The 20,428-nt window shown below is 36.5% G+C and overlaps 1 protein-coding gene across 2 annotated transcripts in view; it reads left to right on the top strand.

Moving 5' to 3' along the window:
* The first annotated feature begins 1,137 nt into the window (after positions 1-1,137).
* Positions 1,138-20,428, top strand: part of spata17 (spermatogenesis associated 17) — a 64,157-nt gene continuing 44,866 nt past the window's right edge. For both annotated transcript variants that reach the window (XR_002650310.2, XM_007237296.4), the window contains exons 1-6: positions 1,138-1,236; positions 2,546-2,635; positions 4,162-4,243; positions 5,325-5,375; positions 9,494-9,597; positions 19,785-19,908. Coding sequence is in view for 1 of the 2 variants with exons in the window: in XM_007237296.4 (XP_007237358.3) it covers positions 1,169-1,236; positions 2,546-2,635; positions 4,162-4,243; positions 5,325-5,375; positions 9,494-9,597; positions 19,785-19,908 (519 nt within the window). In the remaining variant the exon portion in view is untranslated. The remainder of the gene's footprint in view (positions 1,237-2,545; positions 2,636-4,161; positions 4,244-5,324; positions 5,376-9,493; positions 9,598-19,784; positions 19,909-20,428) is intronic.

Here is a 20,428-nt window from a genome sequence, read left to right as displayed (position 1 = left end):
CGTCAAAACCTATTCTAGTCTGAAACAAATTGCTGGATCTCGAAAAGCTGTGGGAGAACAGAGGTATGCTATTCAACAAATGTTTGTACTCTTTATCATGTTTTACTACACCCAAAGTCAATTTCACACCGGAGTTCTCCTTTAAAGATAGCAGATCATCAACTGATCTGGTGGGTGGGGCTGATGGATGAGGGGTGGTGCCAGGGTACTTTGTTGCACCCGAGGATGCATAGAAGAATGTAATTCCTGACGCCAAACCCTTTAGCTGATTCACAGAAAACGGATTGATGTATTGTTGTCCCCTTTAAGATACTGCTTTTATGATACCATTCCTATTTTAAAACAAACTGAAATATATGTATTTTAAAAGTTGTCATGTTAGCTACGATCCATATCTTCATTTAAAAGCTGTCTGACCAGTGGTAGGATGGTCCCCCCTTATATGTGAGATTTGGTCCTCCCAAGGTATCTTCCTCCTCCAGCTTTAAGGGAGTTTTTCCTTGTCTTTGTCGCTCACTATCAGTTCTGTGTTGAATATTCAATGTTTTGCCTGATTCTCTGCCCTGTGATCACATTTCTGTAAAGCTGCTTTGTGACAACATCAGTAAATTTTATTTGAATTTAATTTTATTTCTCAAATGCTAAAATGCATTTAAAAGGACTATGCTAAGTCCTCTTTAGCTACAAATAGGAAACGTGACATTCTGGATAGCAGGCAGGTTTACAAGATTAAACAAGATATTAAACAATTAAAAAACAGGGTTATTCCACAAATTATTGATTTCTGAACTCTTAAAATTTTAGGAATATGAACTTGTTTTCTTTTCATTATTTAAGGTCTGAAATATCTGCATATTTTTTGTTATTTCAGCCATTTCTCATTTTAAGCAAATAAATGCTCTAAATTACAATATTTTATTTGGAATTTGGGAGAAATGTTGTCTGTAGTTTATAGAATAAAACAACAATGTTCATTTTACTCAAACATAAACCTATAAATAGCAAAATCAGAGAAACTGATTCAGAAACTGAAGTGGTCTCAGAGCTGTATAAACTTTTTAATACAGCAAAGACCCCGCCCCCTCCCGACATGACCCCGCCCCCTCCCCCGCGCTGCGCGAGAGTTGGACTCTTCTTGTTGTCATGAGAACAGTACACTAGCGCGGACATGGCGGCGCTGCTGCAGCTCTACACTCAGATTAATGTAATAAAAGAGGAATATTACACTCAAAACAGGTAAAGAAACACTTTAACACAGGCTTACTAACAGAGGGACGCTGTGGTTATGTTTGGGATGAGCTGCCGAGTGAAAAGAGCGTTTAATAAGCTACAGGTTATTCAGGTAATGGTGGAGAGCTAGGTTAGTTAACTAGCTTAACTAACTAGTTTACTAAATCTATGTTTCATAAAGTCTCCTTTTACAGACTTTATTTTTAAAGGATTCACTGACAATACCCAGATTTTTACTGCAGCTGAACATACAGCTAAACTAATAAAGAAAATACAATAAACATGAACTTTATTATCAGGTTAAAATAAAGTAAGAAGCTACATAAACAAACTAACCCCCAAAATAAATGAGAAAAGTATTAAAACAAACAAACAAACTGTTCAGGTTTAATCAAGAAGTAGAGGATTTCAACATAAAGGCATAGGTGGACAAGCTAACATGTAAAGTAGTCAAATTAGAAAGTAACAAAAAAGGGTTTAACTTTGAATAAACTGCACAGCTACACTCATATCACTTAACTTACTTCTTACAATATTATAAAGCTGTGAAAAAAAATAAGAGACCACTTCAGTTTCTGAATCAGGTTCTCTGATTGTGCTTACTGTAGGTAAATGTTTAAGTAAAATTTACATTGTTGTTTTATTCTATAAACTACTGACACCAAATTCCAAATAAATATAGTGTTATTTAAAGCATTTTGCAAAAAATAAGAAAAGATGCAGAGCTTTTAGACTTTCTCAAATAATGTAAAGAAAACAAGTTCATACTCATAAAGTTTTAAGGGTTCAGAAATCAGTATTTGGTGGAATAACCCTGTTTTTAATCACAGTGTTTATGCATCTTGGCATGTTCTCCTCCACCAGTCTTACACACTGCTTTTGGATAACTTTATGTCACTCCTGGTGCAAAGATTTAAGCTGTTAAGCTTGGTTTGATGGCTTGTGATCATCCATCTTCCTCTTGATTATATTCTAGAGGTTTTTAATTTGGTAAAATGTAAAGAAATTATTTTTAAGTGGTCTCTAATTTTTCCAGAGCTGTAAATACTGTACATAATGCTTCTTTTAGAATTTTACAATATTCATCTATTGGTATCAGTCAGTATCCTTAAATGCAAATACAGGCTGTAGCACATCTCCAGACTTGTTATTTTTATTCATAAATTGTCTGTGTTAATCTGTAATCTGTGTTATTGTCTGGTCAGTTCGATATGTGTTAGCTAAATGTCATAAATGGTTCTCACCAAGACAGATGCATGTATATAATATGTATAGTGATTAAAAAATCTCAGATTCTGATTCTGTAACATTATAGGATTGCTGAAGAAAACAGACAGCGAGAGCATGATGCAGCAGTCAAAATTCAAAGCTGGTTCAGAGGCTGTCAAGTTCGAGCGTACCTGAGGTGAGAGTTTTCAATATGGTCATATTTAGCCTGTCATTCGTCTAGACAGCCCATGTTTTTACATCATCTACAGCACAGCAGTCCAATATCCAAACATTAGGAACAGTTTCCTGACTCACCCATCCACAGATGCAAAGCTCATGCTGTTTGCCAAACTGACACACAGTGGCAAGAGATGACGAGTCATACTCTGTAAGCTGATTGGCAAATGTGTATTATTTCAGTGATTTTATTTTTTGAACATTTTAAACAAACCTATTTAAAAAATCAATTAATTGAAATGCCTATCTCTACTACTCTAATGGTTGTGATAATTTATCGAGCTATGGCTAGCTAAGTCTCTGCTCATAGATGCCAGGCTTTTCAGGCTGCCTCTACTAACACAGTTTGCTTGCTTGCTTCCATAGCTGCAATAAACTTCTCCTGGCAGTCTGTACATTTTAGGTGAGAATGGGCAACTGCACCAAACATGCTAAAAAAAACTTTTAAAATGTATTGAGGTGCAGTCTCCTTTTACAGTAAATGAATCTGGTGATTTTAGTTCTCTTATCTTATTTTGTGTTTATTTGGTTTAGTGATGCATGAATGAGCAGACAAAGGCAGAGATTGTTGTTGTGATATCTACATGTTTGCAGTAGCTATAGTTTCAGCACCATGATTTCTGAGGCAACCAGCAAAAGATGTTATATTCAGAAAAAAATCCTATCAGACAACCCGTATATTAGAATGAATATACAGTATATGGCTTTACAGGAATGATAGCAAAAGCACATGATACCATTTAGTATAATATTTGCCCTCTACCCACTCAGGAACACTATTGCTTCAATTTAAAAGCAAAAGAATCTTAAGGACTGCAGCTAATGTAACTGGTAACATAATCTAATCTGTTAAGTGAAGGAGCAGAGTGAGGCTATTGTCCAACTAACTGATCAAGTCTGAGTCTTAGAATGAACCTAAAGTGCTGAGGGCAATTCAAGCCTTGAGCTCAGTTTAATGTGGCCTTAAATCCCATAAATCACGTCTATCTCAGTCTTGAGACATAGAAATTATGAAGAACACTTGGTGCTCCCACAACGTAACCTCCATATATTTCTGTGCGTTCAGCAGACAAACTTCCAGACAGTAGGTTAATTTCGATTACTTTAGTTAATTGATCAGTATGTTAAGTGGTTAATTAGGCACAATCTAAGCTCTTTAAGTGCAGCTCCTGGGTTACCACCCTCCCCATTTATGCATTGATTTTCTGGGGTTATAAATGGTCTTTTTGAAACTGATGGCCTTCCTGAGTTCAAAATCGCCATAGACGGGCATTTAGAGGGAGCTTTTCATGATGAATGCAAATGTAGAGTTGTCTGAGAAGTGCCGGCCATTTGCGTCTCACAGGAGAAAGGTTTAGAAAGGTTTCTGAATGTTCCCTAAAACGCTCTCGTCTCGGGTTCGACTGCAGAGTTGTTAATCTCCTGCACGGTGCTCTTAGTAATGGAATGTGAATAACTGGGAAATTCCATATCCCCATATTGCAGCCATATCCACCGGCAGGCGACCGTGATCCAGAAAACATGTCGGGGTTTTGCAGCACGGCAGCACTTCAGGGAGAGGCTAAAGGTAAGCTGGAGAGTCGTGTAATATTGATTATGTTATGATTACACTCATTAACATTCAGCAGTTACAGGCGTGCCACGACTTACATCTGAAGTAGCTTTGTAATTTGACGATCTGTATTGATTTGCTACAGAATGCCTTTATCTCATCTGTTAAAAGGGGGCATCATTTTAGTCTTCTAATCCCTCTTTTGTCCATCATTACACAGTTCTTGTTTGGAGCTGATATCCATTGATATTGAGCTGGCCCAAGTAGATTTTCGGTAATGAATGCTAACTCACAGATGCCTAAAGAGCCCATAATATAATATATTTCTTTACTGAAAAAGAATAGATTAATATAGTCAGTAGACACAGTGTTTCAAATTGGTAAAAAATATTAAATCTCCAGGCTAGACAGTTACTGTAACCCAGCTAGTTTGAAAACAAGACCGTTTTGATGCCATAGAGCAGCAGAATGAGGTTTTGTATTCTCACAAAAACAATAAAAAGATCATATTAAGGAACGTTCACTCCTACCTTGTTTGGTCTGGACTTTCAGTCTTTTGTGCAAAATAAATACTAGTGTGTTCACTAGTATGTGTGTTTACTGCACAGATGAGTTAAAGGCAGAGGTTAAATGTTCCCACTGTGGGACAGATGGAATAATTATTGTTCATCTCTCACGCATTATCACAGAGGAAATCGTAAAGTTGTGTGGCAGTTGTGGGACAGTGTGAAAGTTCTCAAAAGTGCTTCCTGGATATCCCACAGCACATAGCTCATTGCAGGCTGTGAACATTCCCCTCTCTGGTTAGTCAGTGTATTCCTGGTGGAGCTTCATTGATTATGAAACTCAGCATCGAGCATGTTGTCATATATCTCCATTATCTTTTAGCTTGACTACCATGGATTTTCCCAGCCATGTCTGCAGTGTGCATTAGGAGCAGCTGAGACACTTCAATACACAGCCTGACTTACCTCTGCTTCCCGCGTCTCCCGGACTCATTATGTTTCATGTATAAAGCAGGTTTTCTCTTCCTGCATGTTGAGAGTGGATGTGAAGCTGTTGGCTGTACTGTAATGCTGTCTTTCTCTCTTTACAGACAGCATATTTTCTCATGAAGATACATTTCTACAATAAGATGGCTGTCAAGGTAAATATCTCTTACACAATTTAGTGAATCAGAGTCACTTGCTCTGAAGTTTGTAATGAAGTATCTGATGAAATTCACAAAGGATGGTCAAAGGCACAAAGGTTTTATAAGCAGAAGTCACAGTGCAGCTGATTCGCATGATGCAGCAGTAATTCTATTACAGTTTAAAAGTGACAATAAATTCACTAAAACCTTAAAAAAAATAGGCGCCACTTTACCAGACAAGCATGAGCAAATTAATTGATGTAATGTTGGAAATTTGTTTTCTCTCTCAAATATTTGTATAATATTAGGGCTCCGAGCTGCCACTTTGATCGAATTGTGCTCATGCAGCTTGCCATCAGCTACCAGAGCCCTGAGAGAGCACAATTGGCCTTGTTCTCTCTGGGTGAGTAGATGGCACTCTCTCCCCTCATCACTCCAAAGGGTGATGTCAATCAGCACTAGGCATCTATGAGCTGATGTATCAGAACCGAGTCGCTGAGCTTTCCTCCGAGTGCGCTGTGATGCTACTCGGCAATGCTACAATCAGCAGCAGTTTGAAAAGAGGCAAAGTCTGACTTCACATGTATCAGAGGCATGTGCTAGTCTTCACCTTCCTGGTGTTGGGGCATCACTAGTGATAGGGGGAGTCTTAATGAGTGGGTTGTAAAATCGGCCTTGTAAATTGGGGAGAAAATGATGAAAAAAAAAATCTCATTATACTACATGTTATTTAAAAAATAAAATATCGAGGTATAAAGTAATCAGATGAAAGTCCCATTTAATTAATAAAAATTAACACATGTAACACAGCACAGCTTTATTTTTAGCCCTGTAACAAGTGTTTTTTTTTTTTTTTTTGGGGGGGGATTCACTGTTTGTTGTTTGTTGGTGTAGCAACGGGTTATAGATACAGTAACATTTACAGTAACATGCAGTAACATTTACCCAACAGATCCCGCTATTCTTTTAGAAGCAGTCAAAGTGGGCGGCCTGTGTTGTCATAGCGGCCGCCCTAACTACAAAGCTCTGCAGGAAACGCTGCTGTCTTGTAAAGCTCTAATCATGAGCGGCATATTTCTCCAGTAACTACCAGAACTGCATATGCTCTCCATTCATACTCTACCTGAAGTGTGTGAAAAGACAGCTTGAATTGGCCGTGAAAGGCTTTTGCTAATAATTACTGTTTTTTGCAAATAGAATAAAACGAGCCAATATTGTTATGAAACAAACAACTTTTAAGGGGTTTTAGAATTGGCTTTTTGCTCAGTTTAGTATTAGTAATACAGTTTTGGTTGTGTTTGGCTTCAAAAAAGGATTTTTATTTCTTTGCAAAAAATTATGGAATATTACTACAAAAATAATGATTCTAGACTTTGCAAGAACAATTCCAAGCATTGGGTTAGACAGGGATTTCCAATAGTTTTGAGTTTTAACCATTCTAAAATGCATTTTTAGAATACATGCATGATATTGTACCTAAAGAAACTTAACATCAACATCAAATTCTAGTCTTCTGTAATGACAAATAAATAAACAAATAAAGTGTGAAGAAATTATACGTACCCAATAAGTACCCAATATAAATGCTCAGATAATCTGTGTTGGTGAAATTTCCCTTCTAAAAGATTATAATACAGGTTATAATGCAATCACAAATGCTAATGCAAGTGTGCACTTACACCATTATTAACATTTTTCTATTACATATCATGTAGCTAACCATGCTACCTTTAAAAAACCCAGTTTAAAACTAATGTAAAGTCCTGCAGTTTTATCAGTTCAGCATGTTGTATTTCAGGCTCTATAAATCAGAAAGGTTTGAGTGATACTTTGGCACTTTTATAGCGGTAGAGATATGCACTGAAATCGTAGCTTTACGATCCCACAGAGCGTTCTTCCTCGAAGTGAAACTTTTTACAAGTCGTACAGAATTTCATAGTTTATTGAAGAGCAGCATATTACCACTGAGGATTAGCATTACTGTGATGTTTGGACTTTAACCGAAATCAGAACCGAGACCAGACCCCACGCCCCGTGCCCGCGATCCTAGCCCACTCCTGATACACGAGTCTAACTGGAGCAGTGGAACCTGACCCCATTTTAGAGGTCATAGTCTGTAAGAGCGAAGGTCCTGTCACCACTTAGACGCAACAGAAGCAGCTCAGCGGGCCAGACGGGTTTTACTGCTCCTGTAAAAGATAGAGTGTTATGTCCGGGAAGAAGCGGGAATGTAAAAATTTATAAGGGAGAAATAAGGGAGCAATCGTGAAAATGGAAGCATGAATTTTCAGCCCAGACTGGATATACAGAATATGTTAGACAGCCTGTTGCAATACCTTGTGTATATCTGTGCTGTCAATGCAGACTTAAAATGGTTAAAGTAATTATTTTTTAATTGAAGGTTAGTATACATACATTTAAGATCAGTTCATTTTAAGATCAAATTTAAGGCATATTTTAGATAAGCAGAATTGATTTAATCAAGTAATACTGACAGTGTTATCTGAGTTGTGTGCTGTATATTTGGTTAATGCAATCTTGATGACCAAGATACCTTTCCTACTGGTTCCTGTATCATCTTTTTGAATACTTTTAATCTAGTGGAAAGTCTTTCTTGAACAGTAGATAAAGTTACTCAAACAAAAGCAGAAAACAAATATTTGTAACTATTTATAATAACTTGAATGATGAGCTGTCCCAATACATTCCTTTGTACATTATATGGGTAAATGGAATATATCTGTTTTTGTTATTTTATAAATTCTGGATTTAACAACAAGAACACACAATTGCACATTTGATAAAGCGTATCAGTGCATTTTTGAAAGTAGCAGAAGCACAAGTTCTAGCAGTGTTCTCACAGTGCCGCCACTTTAAATCCATCTTTATTCCCTCGCTCTTTATCACACTCTTTACCACAGGCCAGCGTGTTAGCCTGTTAATAGAAACCAGTGTTTACAAGGGAGCATGGTTTGTATTAGATCTAATTGAGCAATATGCGTCATTGATTTTACCTGTCGGAAAGGTCACAGTGAACTCTGAATCCGAGCCCGCAATTACTTTATTTAGAATTATCTATTGACTGCTGATCAATGGCAATTCTAATTTTGTTTTGTTTTTGCCTTATTATTTTTCTCCTGCTATTGTTTTAATCCTGTAATTAGGCTGAAGGACATCTGTCCACTCTACTGCAGGACCGCGGTGCTCTAGTTGAAGCAGTTACGGACAGCACACTCAGTTCTTTCTCTTTAATGTGTGACAGTGATCACAAGCAGATGAGTAATTGTAATGGAAAGTCAAAGGATTACTTAGTTTTGTAGCTGCTTTCAGTCATGTTGTGAAATCAATGAGGATAATAATTCTAATGATCACATTCTTCTAACTAAAAGCAGAGTGTGTTTTTTTAAATGTGTTTAAAAAAGACTTCTCCTTTTCTTCAATGCTCAGGACCACCACAGAGCAGCTATTATTTGTGGTGGATCATTATTCTCAGCACTGCAGTGATTAGCACTGAGGAGCATGGTGGTGGTGTATGAGATATTAGTGTGTGTTGTGCTGGTATGAGTGGATCAGACACAGCAGTGCTGCTGGAGTATTTAAACACCTCAGTGTCACTGCAGGACTGAGAATAGTTCTTCAGCAGTGTTCTTTGGGCAGTGTCTTGTAGGCAGTGTCCTGTGGGCATCATCCTGTGTGCAGCGTCCTGTGGGAAGCGTCCTCAGGGCAGTGTCCTGTGGGCACTGAAAAAGAACTAGAAGATGACCAATACAAACTGTGCAGCAACAGATTCAGAGCTTACTTTATCTATAAGGTTGAGCAGCTGTAGGTAGTAGTGTGTAATAGAGTGGAGGACAGTGAGTGATTAAACACAGTGTTTAAAAACTCCAGCAGCACAAGAACAGTGTGAAAGGAGGATAATAAAGTACCAGTATGTAGAGAAACAGATACAGGACTACAGTATGTAATTATAGAACTACAGAGTGTCCTGTATGATCAGTGGAACTGATAAAATGGACAATGTGTGGTCATAATGTTATGCTTGATATGTTGGTATTGGTGCTATTGCATGCACTAATATAGAATGTATTTGAAAATTCCAGCATGAAAAAGACAAACTACCCTTTTTTGTACAGATTCAGCAGAGATGGAGAGGCTACTTTGTAAGAACGTATGTTCACAATTTCTACGCTCGGAAAAGATACTTGGATGAGCTGGCGAAGAAGAACGGGCAAATCAGGTAGGAGAGGATTTCTTAAACAAACAGAATAGGAGTAGAAAGATTCCAAAATAATAATAGCACATATATAAAGTACAGTAAATCATCATCTGCCTCATTATGCCTTCATCTTATTTTATTATGTTTAGTATTGTTTTTTATTTATGTTATGTATGAAATTACGTATCTTGTAGTTAAATGGGACACTTTTATTGGTACATTTTTTCAGTTCCAGAAATTGTATTTTTATTGCTAGTGCACAGTATGCTGAATTCAGTTTTTTATGCAGAGAGAAGTTCATTTTATAAATTAAATAGCGTGTGTAAAACATGCGCATTAGTGGCATGCCATGTATAATCTGCTGTGCCCCTGGGTTACTCGCAACGAATAATGTTATGAAATTAAAAAATTAGCCCCTGAATTCAGCGAGCCCCTGCATTAATAAAACAGGCATGCTTTGGGGGCAAAAAAGATACCATCTTTTACCTTTGATACAAACTTGAAGTCACATTTTAATGTGGCCAATATATTTTGTGGGAAAATATCTTAAGGGTTTTCCTAAAATTAAATGTAAATTTGTTAAGTGCTCCTTGGATCAGTAACTCCAGTCCCCCACACACACACACACCACACACACACACGCACACTCTCTCACCGATGCTCACACTGGTTCTGCTAGCTCTTAATGGGGTTTCTCACCTATGAGTCACTTCACTAAAGTGCAGGAAGCGATTGGGTTTAAAGGGCACACCTTTTACTGTAACACTCTGTATCTGAAATTCAGACCGAAAAAGCTAAAGCTAATCAGGATGTGCTAAAATATTCGGTACACATGGGGTCAGTGTGTTAATTCACTTGTTAAATACTGTTACTTGTAAGTGTTTATGTTCTAAAAACACAGAACAGCACAATGCTGAACATATGTACAAACTTAAAGTGCAAACTGTAATATTTCAGATATCAGACACATCAGCTTAATCACCAAATTGTTTTCTGTAGACATAATTAATCACACTTTTTCCTCTTCTTAGGACTTTTATTAGTGAATATTTAAATGAAAAATAAAATAATTCATATTAGATTGGTAAAAGAGAGTTATATTTATATTACAGGGTTTGTATGTTCATGAAAAACCTGAAAAAGTACTGAAATTTGAAAATAGCAATTTCCAGGCATGGATAAAGTTGGAAAAAAAATATGCAGGATGTTTTGGAAAAGTCATGGAAATTTGCTCTATAAATTTTAGTGTTTGATTATGTCTGTTTTGTTAAAAAAAATGCTGTCTGGCTTCATTCATACAAATATAAGGCAGAGACATAAATATCCAAACTACAGAATATGCAGAACTGCTAAGTATCTAGTAAAATGTGTGATATTTCTTAATTGGAATTAAGTCTCGGCCCAACCCCGGTATTTCCCCCCAGCAAACAGTGCAGTTCCCTCTGCCCCCTGCAGCGCTGCCCTCCCCCATCACACTGTAGAGCTACACAATTTCGAAATCTCAGCCAGCATGTTCCCCAACAGCCAAATATGTGCAAAATTAAATTATTAAAAATACACAAATTATATTTTATTATTTAATTTAATACTATTATTTATATACATTTTTGTAAAACATATTCAAAATGTAGGTTGTCTGTCATGTTGTTCGATGAAAATGTGAACCACTGTTTTAAGGTTAAACATGATAAAAGCTCATCAGTGCATAAAATAATTAAGTTATTAAGACCTGCATTAGACCTGCAGGATTTGCCACACATTTTGTTATTGAGGATTGCTTAAAGAAATGCTTTTCTTTTTTTATCAAACCAACTATAATTAGGGTTATGTCTGCACTGATGTTGTAGGACAAAATGGCACAAAGTCATGAAAAAGTCATGAAAAGTAAATAAAAATATTGGATAAAAAGCCTATGAACTCTGATAGTTGAAATAATAGTTCAAATAATTGGTTTAATTATAATAATAGTCTTTGATTATTCTGATTAAAATGGTTTTTCCTGGTTCTTCCTGGATAGGTGTGTCCTTAGCTATTTCCTAAGTGTTCATTTGTCAGTTTTCCATTTGATTGAATCCACCAATGACAAAGGGGAGGCAGATGACAGAAATGCAACACCACCAGTCAGATGCAGCACCACTTAGTGCTTGAAAAAGTAAGTCTGGTAGTTTTTTGGAACTAGTCCTAGTTATCCAGTTGTGTGGCTCATTTTCTAAAAAGCAAATGGCCAGAAACTGCTAATAAGATGTGTATCAATAGTAAATTCCACTGTATTACATATAATATTCATATATTCTCAAGACCTGTATGTATGATTTGATTACAGTTGGTTATGATCATGACCCACTGAAACTCTGCTATAGAGCAAAGCCTCAAACCTCTATAACTATATATCTATTTCTCTCCTCTGCATCGGGCGGCACGGTGGCGCGGTGGGTAGCACTTCTGCCTCACAGCAAGACGGCCTGGGTTCGATTCCCGGCTGGGGCGTCCCGGGTCTTTCTGTGTGGAGTTTGCACATTCTCCCCGTGTCTGCGTGGGTTTCCTCCGGGTTCTCCGGTTTCCTCCCACAGTCCAAAGACGGCACGTTCAGGCTAATTGGAACTTGATTGAAATTGCCCATTAGGTGTGAGTGTGTGAGTGAATGTGTCTGTGTGTCTGTCTGTGTCTGTCTGCCTTGCGATGGCTTAGATCGTAGAACCTTGTGATTAGACAGTAACTTTCCTGCCACAAAATAGCCGACGAGCTGATGTGGCGTTAAACTCGACTACACAACCCAACCCCTCTCCTCTGCATCTCTTTCTTCCTCTGCTTCCCTCTAAATCCCTCTGCCTCTAGTTCTCTCTCTTCCCCTCTACCTCTTCCCCTTTGCAACTCTCTCTGTAACTCTCTTTCTCCCTCTATCTCTCTCCTATTGTAACTCTCTCTTTCCCTCTACATCTTTATCTCCCTCTGTCTTCCTCTATCTCTCCCTCCCTCTACCTCTCTCTCTTTCTCTCTCTCTGTCTCTCTCTCTCTCTCTCTCTCTCTCTTACTTGTTCATGTATAGCTTCTGAGGTTGTGATGAATCAGTGAAGGACTGGGTTGATTTTGAGGATCTGCTGTGTGTTGGGCTCTGAGTCTCACACTGACTGATCAGAGTTCACCATGTGAGGGTTTAATCAACGCAGCTCCTGCCACACAGTAAATTAATAAAAATTGTACTAATGTTTCCCATTTAGCATGAACCACTTGCCCCACACCAGTAATATTAGGCCAGCATCTACCAGCAGCACGTTAGAGCAGACCACCCCCCCTCCCCCCTATCTTTTTTACACTTTCTTTTCTTTCCCTGCTAAAAGTGTAAGATCTTAACAGGATAAAAAGGAAGAGTGTCCGTGTTGTTTCATTAGCTCAGACTGGGCGACAGGAGCCACCATGATCCCGTGTCCATCTCCCAGTCTCTTGTATATCTTAATGAAGTAGAGACCCGAGTTCACGCCGGCAATTCCGCAGCAAGAGTTTGTGCAATATAACAATTTATCATTTGTCAAAAAGACACTTAAGGTTCCGGCGCTTAATAAGGGCCTCCTCTGGGCTTGAGTAATTAGAAGTGAGCGGCTTGCATATTTACTAAATGTGGAGTGTCATTGCCACCGCGGCCTGTTTCCTGCATGAATTATTCCTCTATCTGTAATAAACAGCTGGGTAATTATTACTGCCATAATCAGATAAATGTCTCTCTGTAATGTTCTAGCACGGCAAATCTTTAACTCTTTGGAACTCTGTGTGGGTGTGTGTAGTGTGTGTGTATGTGTGTGTATAGTGTGTGTGAGTGTGTGTGTGTGTGGGGGGGGGGTGGAATTTATGGACTCCTAGTGGTTAGGCTACTTTTTCCACTCTCACATCTCTTTTCAAGGACATCTGAAAAGGGAAAACTGTCGGCTTTCTTCACTTCATGCACTGTAAACATTTCAGAGTATTTAGGGCAAGCACTTTATCACAATAATAAAGCAAAGCTATGGATATGCTTAACCGCTCATTACAGCTGTAATCACCACAAAATATTCAGAATGTCATTATACAGGCTCAGTTTTATAAACTCAGGGAATCAGTGCTACACTTCTTTAAGAGCTCAGCATTAAATGTAATCATTTATATAGGATCCAGACCCAATTTACCCAAAACAATGGGTAATGAATATTTAGAGCTTCTCATTATTATTAATTAATTCATATTTAGAGATTCCAATTGTTATTTATTTACAAAATCAAAAAAGAGTCATGTTTTATACTATCTAGTTGGCAATCTTTTGTAAGTAACTGTCAAGATTGGTGCACAAAGCTATTGCTGGATTACCCATTTTATGAACTAACCCAAAAATACCCATACTACTATATTTTATTATTTTCAAATAATACAATTTCAAAACACAAGGGTTTTTTTCAGTTTGGAGCCAACATTCATAAACATACAGGAGAGACTAATGCAACATAAGTTCCATTGTTATAATGAAGTTATTAAAGATTAGTGATCGACTGATATTGTTTTTTAATGACCAATGCAGCTGCCAACATTTAGAGAGCACAAGTGGCATATGGCCGATATATAAAGATGATATTTTTTTTATAATTAATTTTTTTAAATAATAATAATAATAATAATATAGACACAACATTTAATTAAATTAAAATAATAATACGATACACATTTTCTAAATTTAAATCATAATTTTTATCACTGTTAAATAGTGGCTCTGCCCAACCATCTGAAATGATACAATTAAAATAGTTTGGTACTCTGAACTGACTACTTTAATTTCAGTAGTTCAAGTATCAAATAAAGACACCTGTACATTTGGAAAGTGCGCAGTGCGCAGGTGCGCAGGCACCATCATCCTTTTTTTATAGTTTACTTAAAACATACACAAAATATAGGTAAAATATGTCTCCTTGTCCTCAAGCGGGCTTTCATCACAACCTTTGAAAAGTACATCCTGGTGATGTCCCGGGGTGTGTTTGTCATCTGTGACAATACATAATACAGTTAAAATGTGTGAAATAATCCTTTTATCATGTTTAACTTTTTATTAAGTAAAAATCAGCTGAAGGCAGGAGAGCTTCCATGATTTAACTGGTTCCAAAACCTTTTTTTTTTTTTTACAATACCACAGGACATTACTTCACAGCTTACTGACATTTCCATGCAGTAAGGATGGAATCATTCACACATTTCAGCAGCCACGAAACACTTAGAAACACCTCATTCTGTAAAACTCTAATGGCTCCACAGCAGCTCAACTCAGAGCTGCACAGAGTGAAGACTGAAGGCATTCATTAAATATCAGCATTGTGCGTGTATACAGTAGTGTTCAAAATATTCAACCCCCACTGCAGTAAAGTGTTTCAGCAAGTTTAAAATCTGTTTTTTTATCTTGTTTAAAATCTTTATATATAATAGACAAATGCAACTTAAATTACAACAGTATTTTTTCTTATATACCAACAAATGTCCTTTTTGTGATTTCCTCATTGACAAAATGATTAAACCCCTTAGTCACATACAACCTTAGAACTTAGTACAACTCCCTTTGGCAGTAATAATGTCCCTCAGACGTTTAACATGGCTTCTTGTAGCGATCATTATGTATCTTAGCCCATCCCAAGCTTCAGCTTTGTCACAGACTGCATGATACCAAAAATCTCCTGGTTGTAAATTGAATTTATGGTTCCTTTCACACGGTGGTATGCATTAGTGCTGGGTGATATGGGAAAAATCATATATCACGATATGGATTTTTTAACATCACGATAACGATATATATCATGATATACCACATTTATATAAATAAATTATAAATAAATTAACAAACACGAAAATGAGGGTATTCGATCTGTAATTTCAGTTCATTTTAGTTTTTAGTAGTTTCAGTTAAGGAGAACCTTCACTTTCAGTTTTTCTTATTTCATTCATTTTTGTTAACAATAATACTTAGTTACTTAGCTATATGGTGATTATCATACCACATCTTTATATAAAATAAAAATAGTATAAAAAAACAGATGACTACATCACAGACTATTTCCTGGAATAAATCAACATTCATTTAAAAGACCAGTGAGACGTTCTGTACGCTAAATAACAAAGAAGACCGCAACAAGCTCGAAGCTAATAAGCTAATAACAACATTTAATAAAAACTGAAAAATAGATATAAAATAGGAAAATAACCAACTAAACTAAACTAAGCTCAAAATGCTAAAAGAAATATAATCTAACGAATTCTAAAATATCAAAACGAAATAGTAAATCCTCAAAGCAGTAGCTTAAAGACAGAATATAAAGCTTTACTAGCGCTATGAGACGCAACACCTATAGAACGAAGGAGCAGCAGCAGCGTGCCGGTTCTAGTCAAATAATTCAAATGTAAAAATACACAACAGAGCGCCGTGTACCACATAAGATCCTCACCAAAAATAGAAAACCATGATAGAAACCCAACCTTAACGCCAATATATTTTATCATAGCCTACTTTATTTATTTGCATGAATAATTGATGAAATTACTGTAGAAACAATAGGAACGATAGAAGGTAAGTAGCACGATAGACACTCTTCTATCGTCTCCATGATATTTATCATCATATCGCACAGCACTAATATGCATGGGGTTATTTTCTGTACTTGTTTTTCCTCCTGGAGACATAGCACTGAGCCATATTATTAAACAAACTTTAATATCAGACAAATAACCTGTGTAAATATCTTTGTGTGAAAAAGTGTTTGCCCCCTAAACCTAATAACTTGGTTGTGCCATCCTTGGTGGCAACAAGTGCAGTCAAGCTTTACCGGTAACTGGCAATAAGTCTTTTACATCTCTGTGGAGGAATTTTGTTCCACTATTCTTTACAGAATAGGTTTAATTCAGACACATTGGAGGGGTTTCTACTCTTGGAAAGATTCACCAGTGTTTCATGTTTTATTTCCATTTGAAAAAACTAATAGCTCTCACTGTGGTCTGCTGGAGTCCCAAAGCCTTAGAAATGACTTTGTAACCTTTTCTAGTCTGATGGATGATCAATGATTTTGTGTTCTCATCTGTTTTTTGAATTTCTTTAGATTGCGGCATAATGTGCTGCTTTTTGAGATCTTTTATCTGCTTCATGTTGTCAGACAGGTTCTATTTAAGTGACTTTTTGATTCTACAGGTCTGGCAGTAATCAGGCTAGTTGTGGCTAGTAGTGAAATTTAACTAAATTTAACAAAAAGTGTGATTAATCACAGCTGTATGGGCACTTTTTCACACAGTTCTAGATCGGGTTGGATATTTATTTTCTCCTAATAAATTAAATTATTATTTAAAAAGTGCATTGTATATTTATTCAGGTTATAGTTGTCTGATATTAAAGTTTGTTTGATAATCTCAAAAATGTTAGAATGACAAAATTTCAAAAACAAAAGAAATCTGCAAGAAATTATTTTTTATTTGTTGGACAACTTTTAAATTGGCATTAAAATACCTTACACAAAAAATAACATAATGCACATACCACTCACTTTCATATTAATTGACATTATTAGTTGTTTACATTCATGTGTGCTTACTGTTAGAAAATATACTTATACAGGTATTTATGGACAAAAAGCAAATATTTTTATACATACATGAATTACTCACAATTTGAATCAAATTGAGTCGAAGGGACTATAAAACAATTTATGTATTTATTTATTTATTTATAACAGAATTAGGCTTTATAAGTATGTTTGTACATATAAAAATGTTTTAGTTATTCAATAATTTAAAAAACATCTTTTTAACAGTTAAACTAAACATATTTACATTTAGGATTTTGCTCAAATAACTACTATTTAGACGTATGTGTTTCTAACTGAAAGTGGTGGTTTGGTGATGAGAGCACTGGATGATTGATCACAGGTTTATGGGTTTGCTTCCCCCTCCTCTGAGCTGCTACCGGTGGGGTTTTCTACAAGGCCCTTAACTCGTCCACTCCAAAGGTGCTATCAGATTGATGACCCTGCACTCTGTCTATGATTAGAACAATAAAGGTACACTACTGATCAAAAGTTTCAGAACACCAGCACCATTTAGAATGACCCCACTAATACATGTTTCCCCTAGAGTAATTATAGATAAAGCCAGAGAACGCTAAATTCTGTTTTCTACACTTTTAAAATATGTATGTAAACTGGAGAAAACTTGTACAGAAAGATATTTGGCTAACCCACATGGCAACAGCACCTTTAGCACAGCTTTACACTGGACTAAGTCTCAGTTTTAGCAGTGAAGAGAGGAAGTAGAGGTAAATTATGTTTGTGTATATTTATTTAAATTACAAAAGTAATAAAACATTATAAAAGTTTTAGAATTAAAATCGGGATCGTTGAATGGGTGGTTATTATGACACAGTTCTGATCTCATCATCTGAGCTTCTCAAAAATACCAGCACTGCTTCTACCATCACTGCTACTTATGAACTCAATCATACTGACTGAGAGTTTAGTGTCTGAACTCAGAGATTAGAGGGACATGTTAAACATAGATAGTCACCACAAGAACTGGCTGGGCTAAAGGCACAAGTAAGAACCAACAAGGGCTTCTCAGAGTACCTGTCTATCAGTAAAGTTCCAGCAGTGTGTGTGTGTGCGTGGTGTAAGGACACCCAAAGGTCATCAGTGTTAGCTGCTCCCGTGTCTCCCTGCTGGTCCATCAGCACTAATGAGGTTTGTGTGTTCCCGGTCCACTCTCTCAGACACAGATCGAGATCCCCGTCCACCGTTACAAATCTGTTTGGCTTTTGTCCACTACACTGCAATTAATAATAAGTGTGAGATATAGGTCAGCAGAGGTCACACAGTATAGCACCCAGCACAAAAAATGAAACCTCGACTGGACTGAGACTACACGGGTTCTAACTACACACCACGGCAAAAACAAACACCTCACAACTTACAACAGTATTAACTCTTAGCTATATAACATCCTCAGAAAGAAAACAAAATTCTCAATATCTCAAAATGTGTCGCTTATTTATTTTTATGTTTTTTTTTTCTCCCCCATTAGCAAGGCCAATTACCTTTTTATCTTATAGTATTACTACTTCCCCTATCACTACTTATAACCCCAAGGGTGAAGAGTAGCAAATGCATCCTCCAGTACATAACAGACGCCCATGCCGGCCAGTGTCACAATGGTAGTGACGATGGGAGAGAGCGCCACCTACTGTACCCACCCAGAGAGAGAGGATGGCACACTGTCCTTTCTCAGACTCCGGCAGCTGATGGAGACACAGCACGTTCCATTTATTCTCAGATCATACTGGCAGCACCTTTTACCACTGTAGCCCTTCATCAAATGTTTGAAATGATGCTCTGTAGTAAAATCCAAACAAAAACCCCAAAAACAAACAAACAAATAAAGTGTATGTGGTACAGTTACAATTATATTTAGCAAAACCTCCACATATATGTTATAATTGAGCGATGAGAGTAAATTATTACTATTAGCCTAACTGATCACTGCTGATTGTTGGAGACGGCATTATCAGTTTAGTTTAGTTTAGCACTTTGTACAGTAACATATAGAACTTGAGCAGAGCATTAAAGGGTTATGAAATTTCAGTTACTGACAATGATAACAAAATCATTCCTAATAAAAGAAAATTGGGTAATTGTCCTTCCAAATTGGGGAGAAAAAAATGTTTGTTTGTAAGAGACAAAGTACATATTATATTACAATAAATTAAATCTCATGAAAAATATTGTTGCAAATATTCAGTAGTTTTGTGTAGCACTGGATGATATGTACAAAATGTATATCACAATATATTTCCTCATTTTTGTCAATACAATATATCCCAATATCTATATAATCATTAAGAAAGCTACATAAAGACTTTTCACATAGACACAGACTTATAAATGATGTCTGTGCCTGAAAAAATGAATTTGCCAATTCATGTAATGCTCTTTGTAATAAACGTCAGTGACAGATGTTGTAAATAATATTTATTAAAATATTAAAAATGTATTTCTTTAAAATATCACCATTTAATCCTGTCACAAATAAATATTGCAAATCATTGCAATAAACCATTTAGTTATTTTAAGACCACTAAATGAAACTTATATGACTATATAAAAGCAAAGTAATGCAAATACAGTTTTTAAGGAACAAGTGTGTGTGTAAATGGAGTGTGTTTTGTGTTTTAGGAGAGAGTTGGAGGAGCTGGCTGAGCAGCAGAGGAAAGAGAGAGAGCGCACTGCGATGGAGAAAGAAGAAAAGGAGAAATACACTCAAGCCCAACGACTTCACTTCCTGCTCAGCACCAAACAGGTTAGCACCTCTCTTTTACCTAAACGCACACACCATTTACACACATACAGGCATTTACAAATAGGCACAATGTAAGAGTGCCAATACCTTACCATAATGGCACTCCCAATGCATCTTTGTCGTAAATGTCAAACTGTTGTGACTTTTCACCTGGATATATTAGAACCATATGTATGTATATGTATGTGAGGGAGTTTTTTTTCTTGCCTCTGTCTGTATTGTATGTTTAGTGTTTTGTCTGATTTTCTGTCCTGCAATCACATTTTTATAAAGCTGTTAAACGCTCTATTTAAATACATTTTATTTGATTTAATTTGAGTTTGCCTTGTGTGTCAAAAAACCTTCTAACGGATGTTGTCAAACTAATGAACTAATAATTTATTTAATACCAGGCCTAAACAACAAGTGACGCAACCAAGCCCAAATGTTTCCATTATAAAGAATGATTATAAAGAATAGCACCTGCCTTAGACACAGTAGACATACTTTAATTAGAAACATGGGGCAGAATCATTTGACA

This window comes from Astyanax mexicanus, chromosome 14 (genome assembly GCF_023375975.1).
Source record: "Astyanax mexicanus isolate ESR-SI-001 chromosome 14, AstMex3_surface, whole genome shotgun sequence".
NCBI lineage: Eukaryota > Metazoa > Chordata > Actinopteri > Characiformes > Acestrorhamphidae > Astyanax > Astyanax mexicanus.
This window is presented reverse-complemented; position numbering and strand designations above follow the sequence as displayed.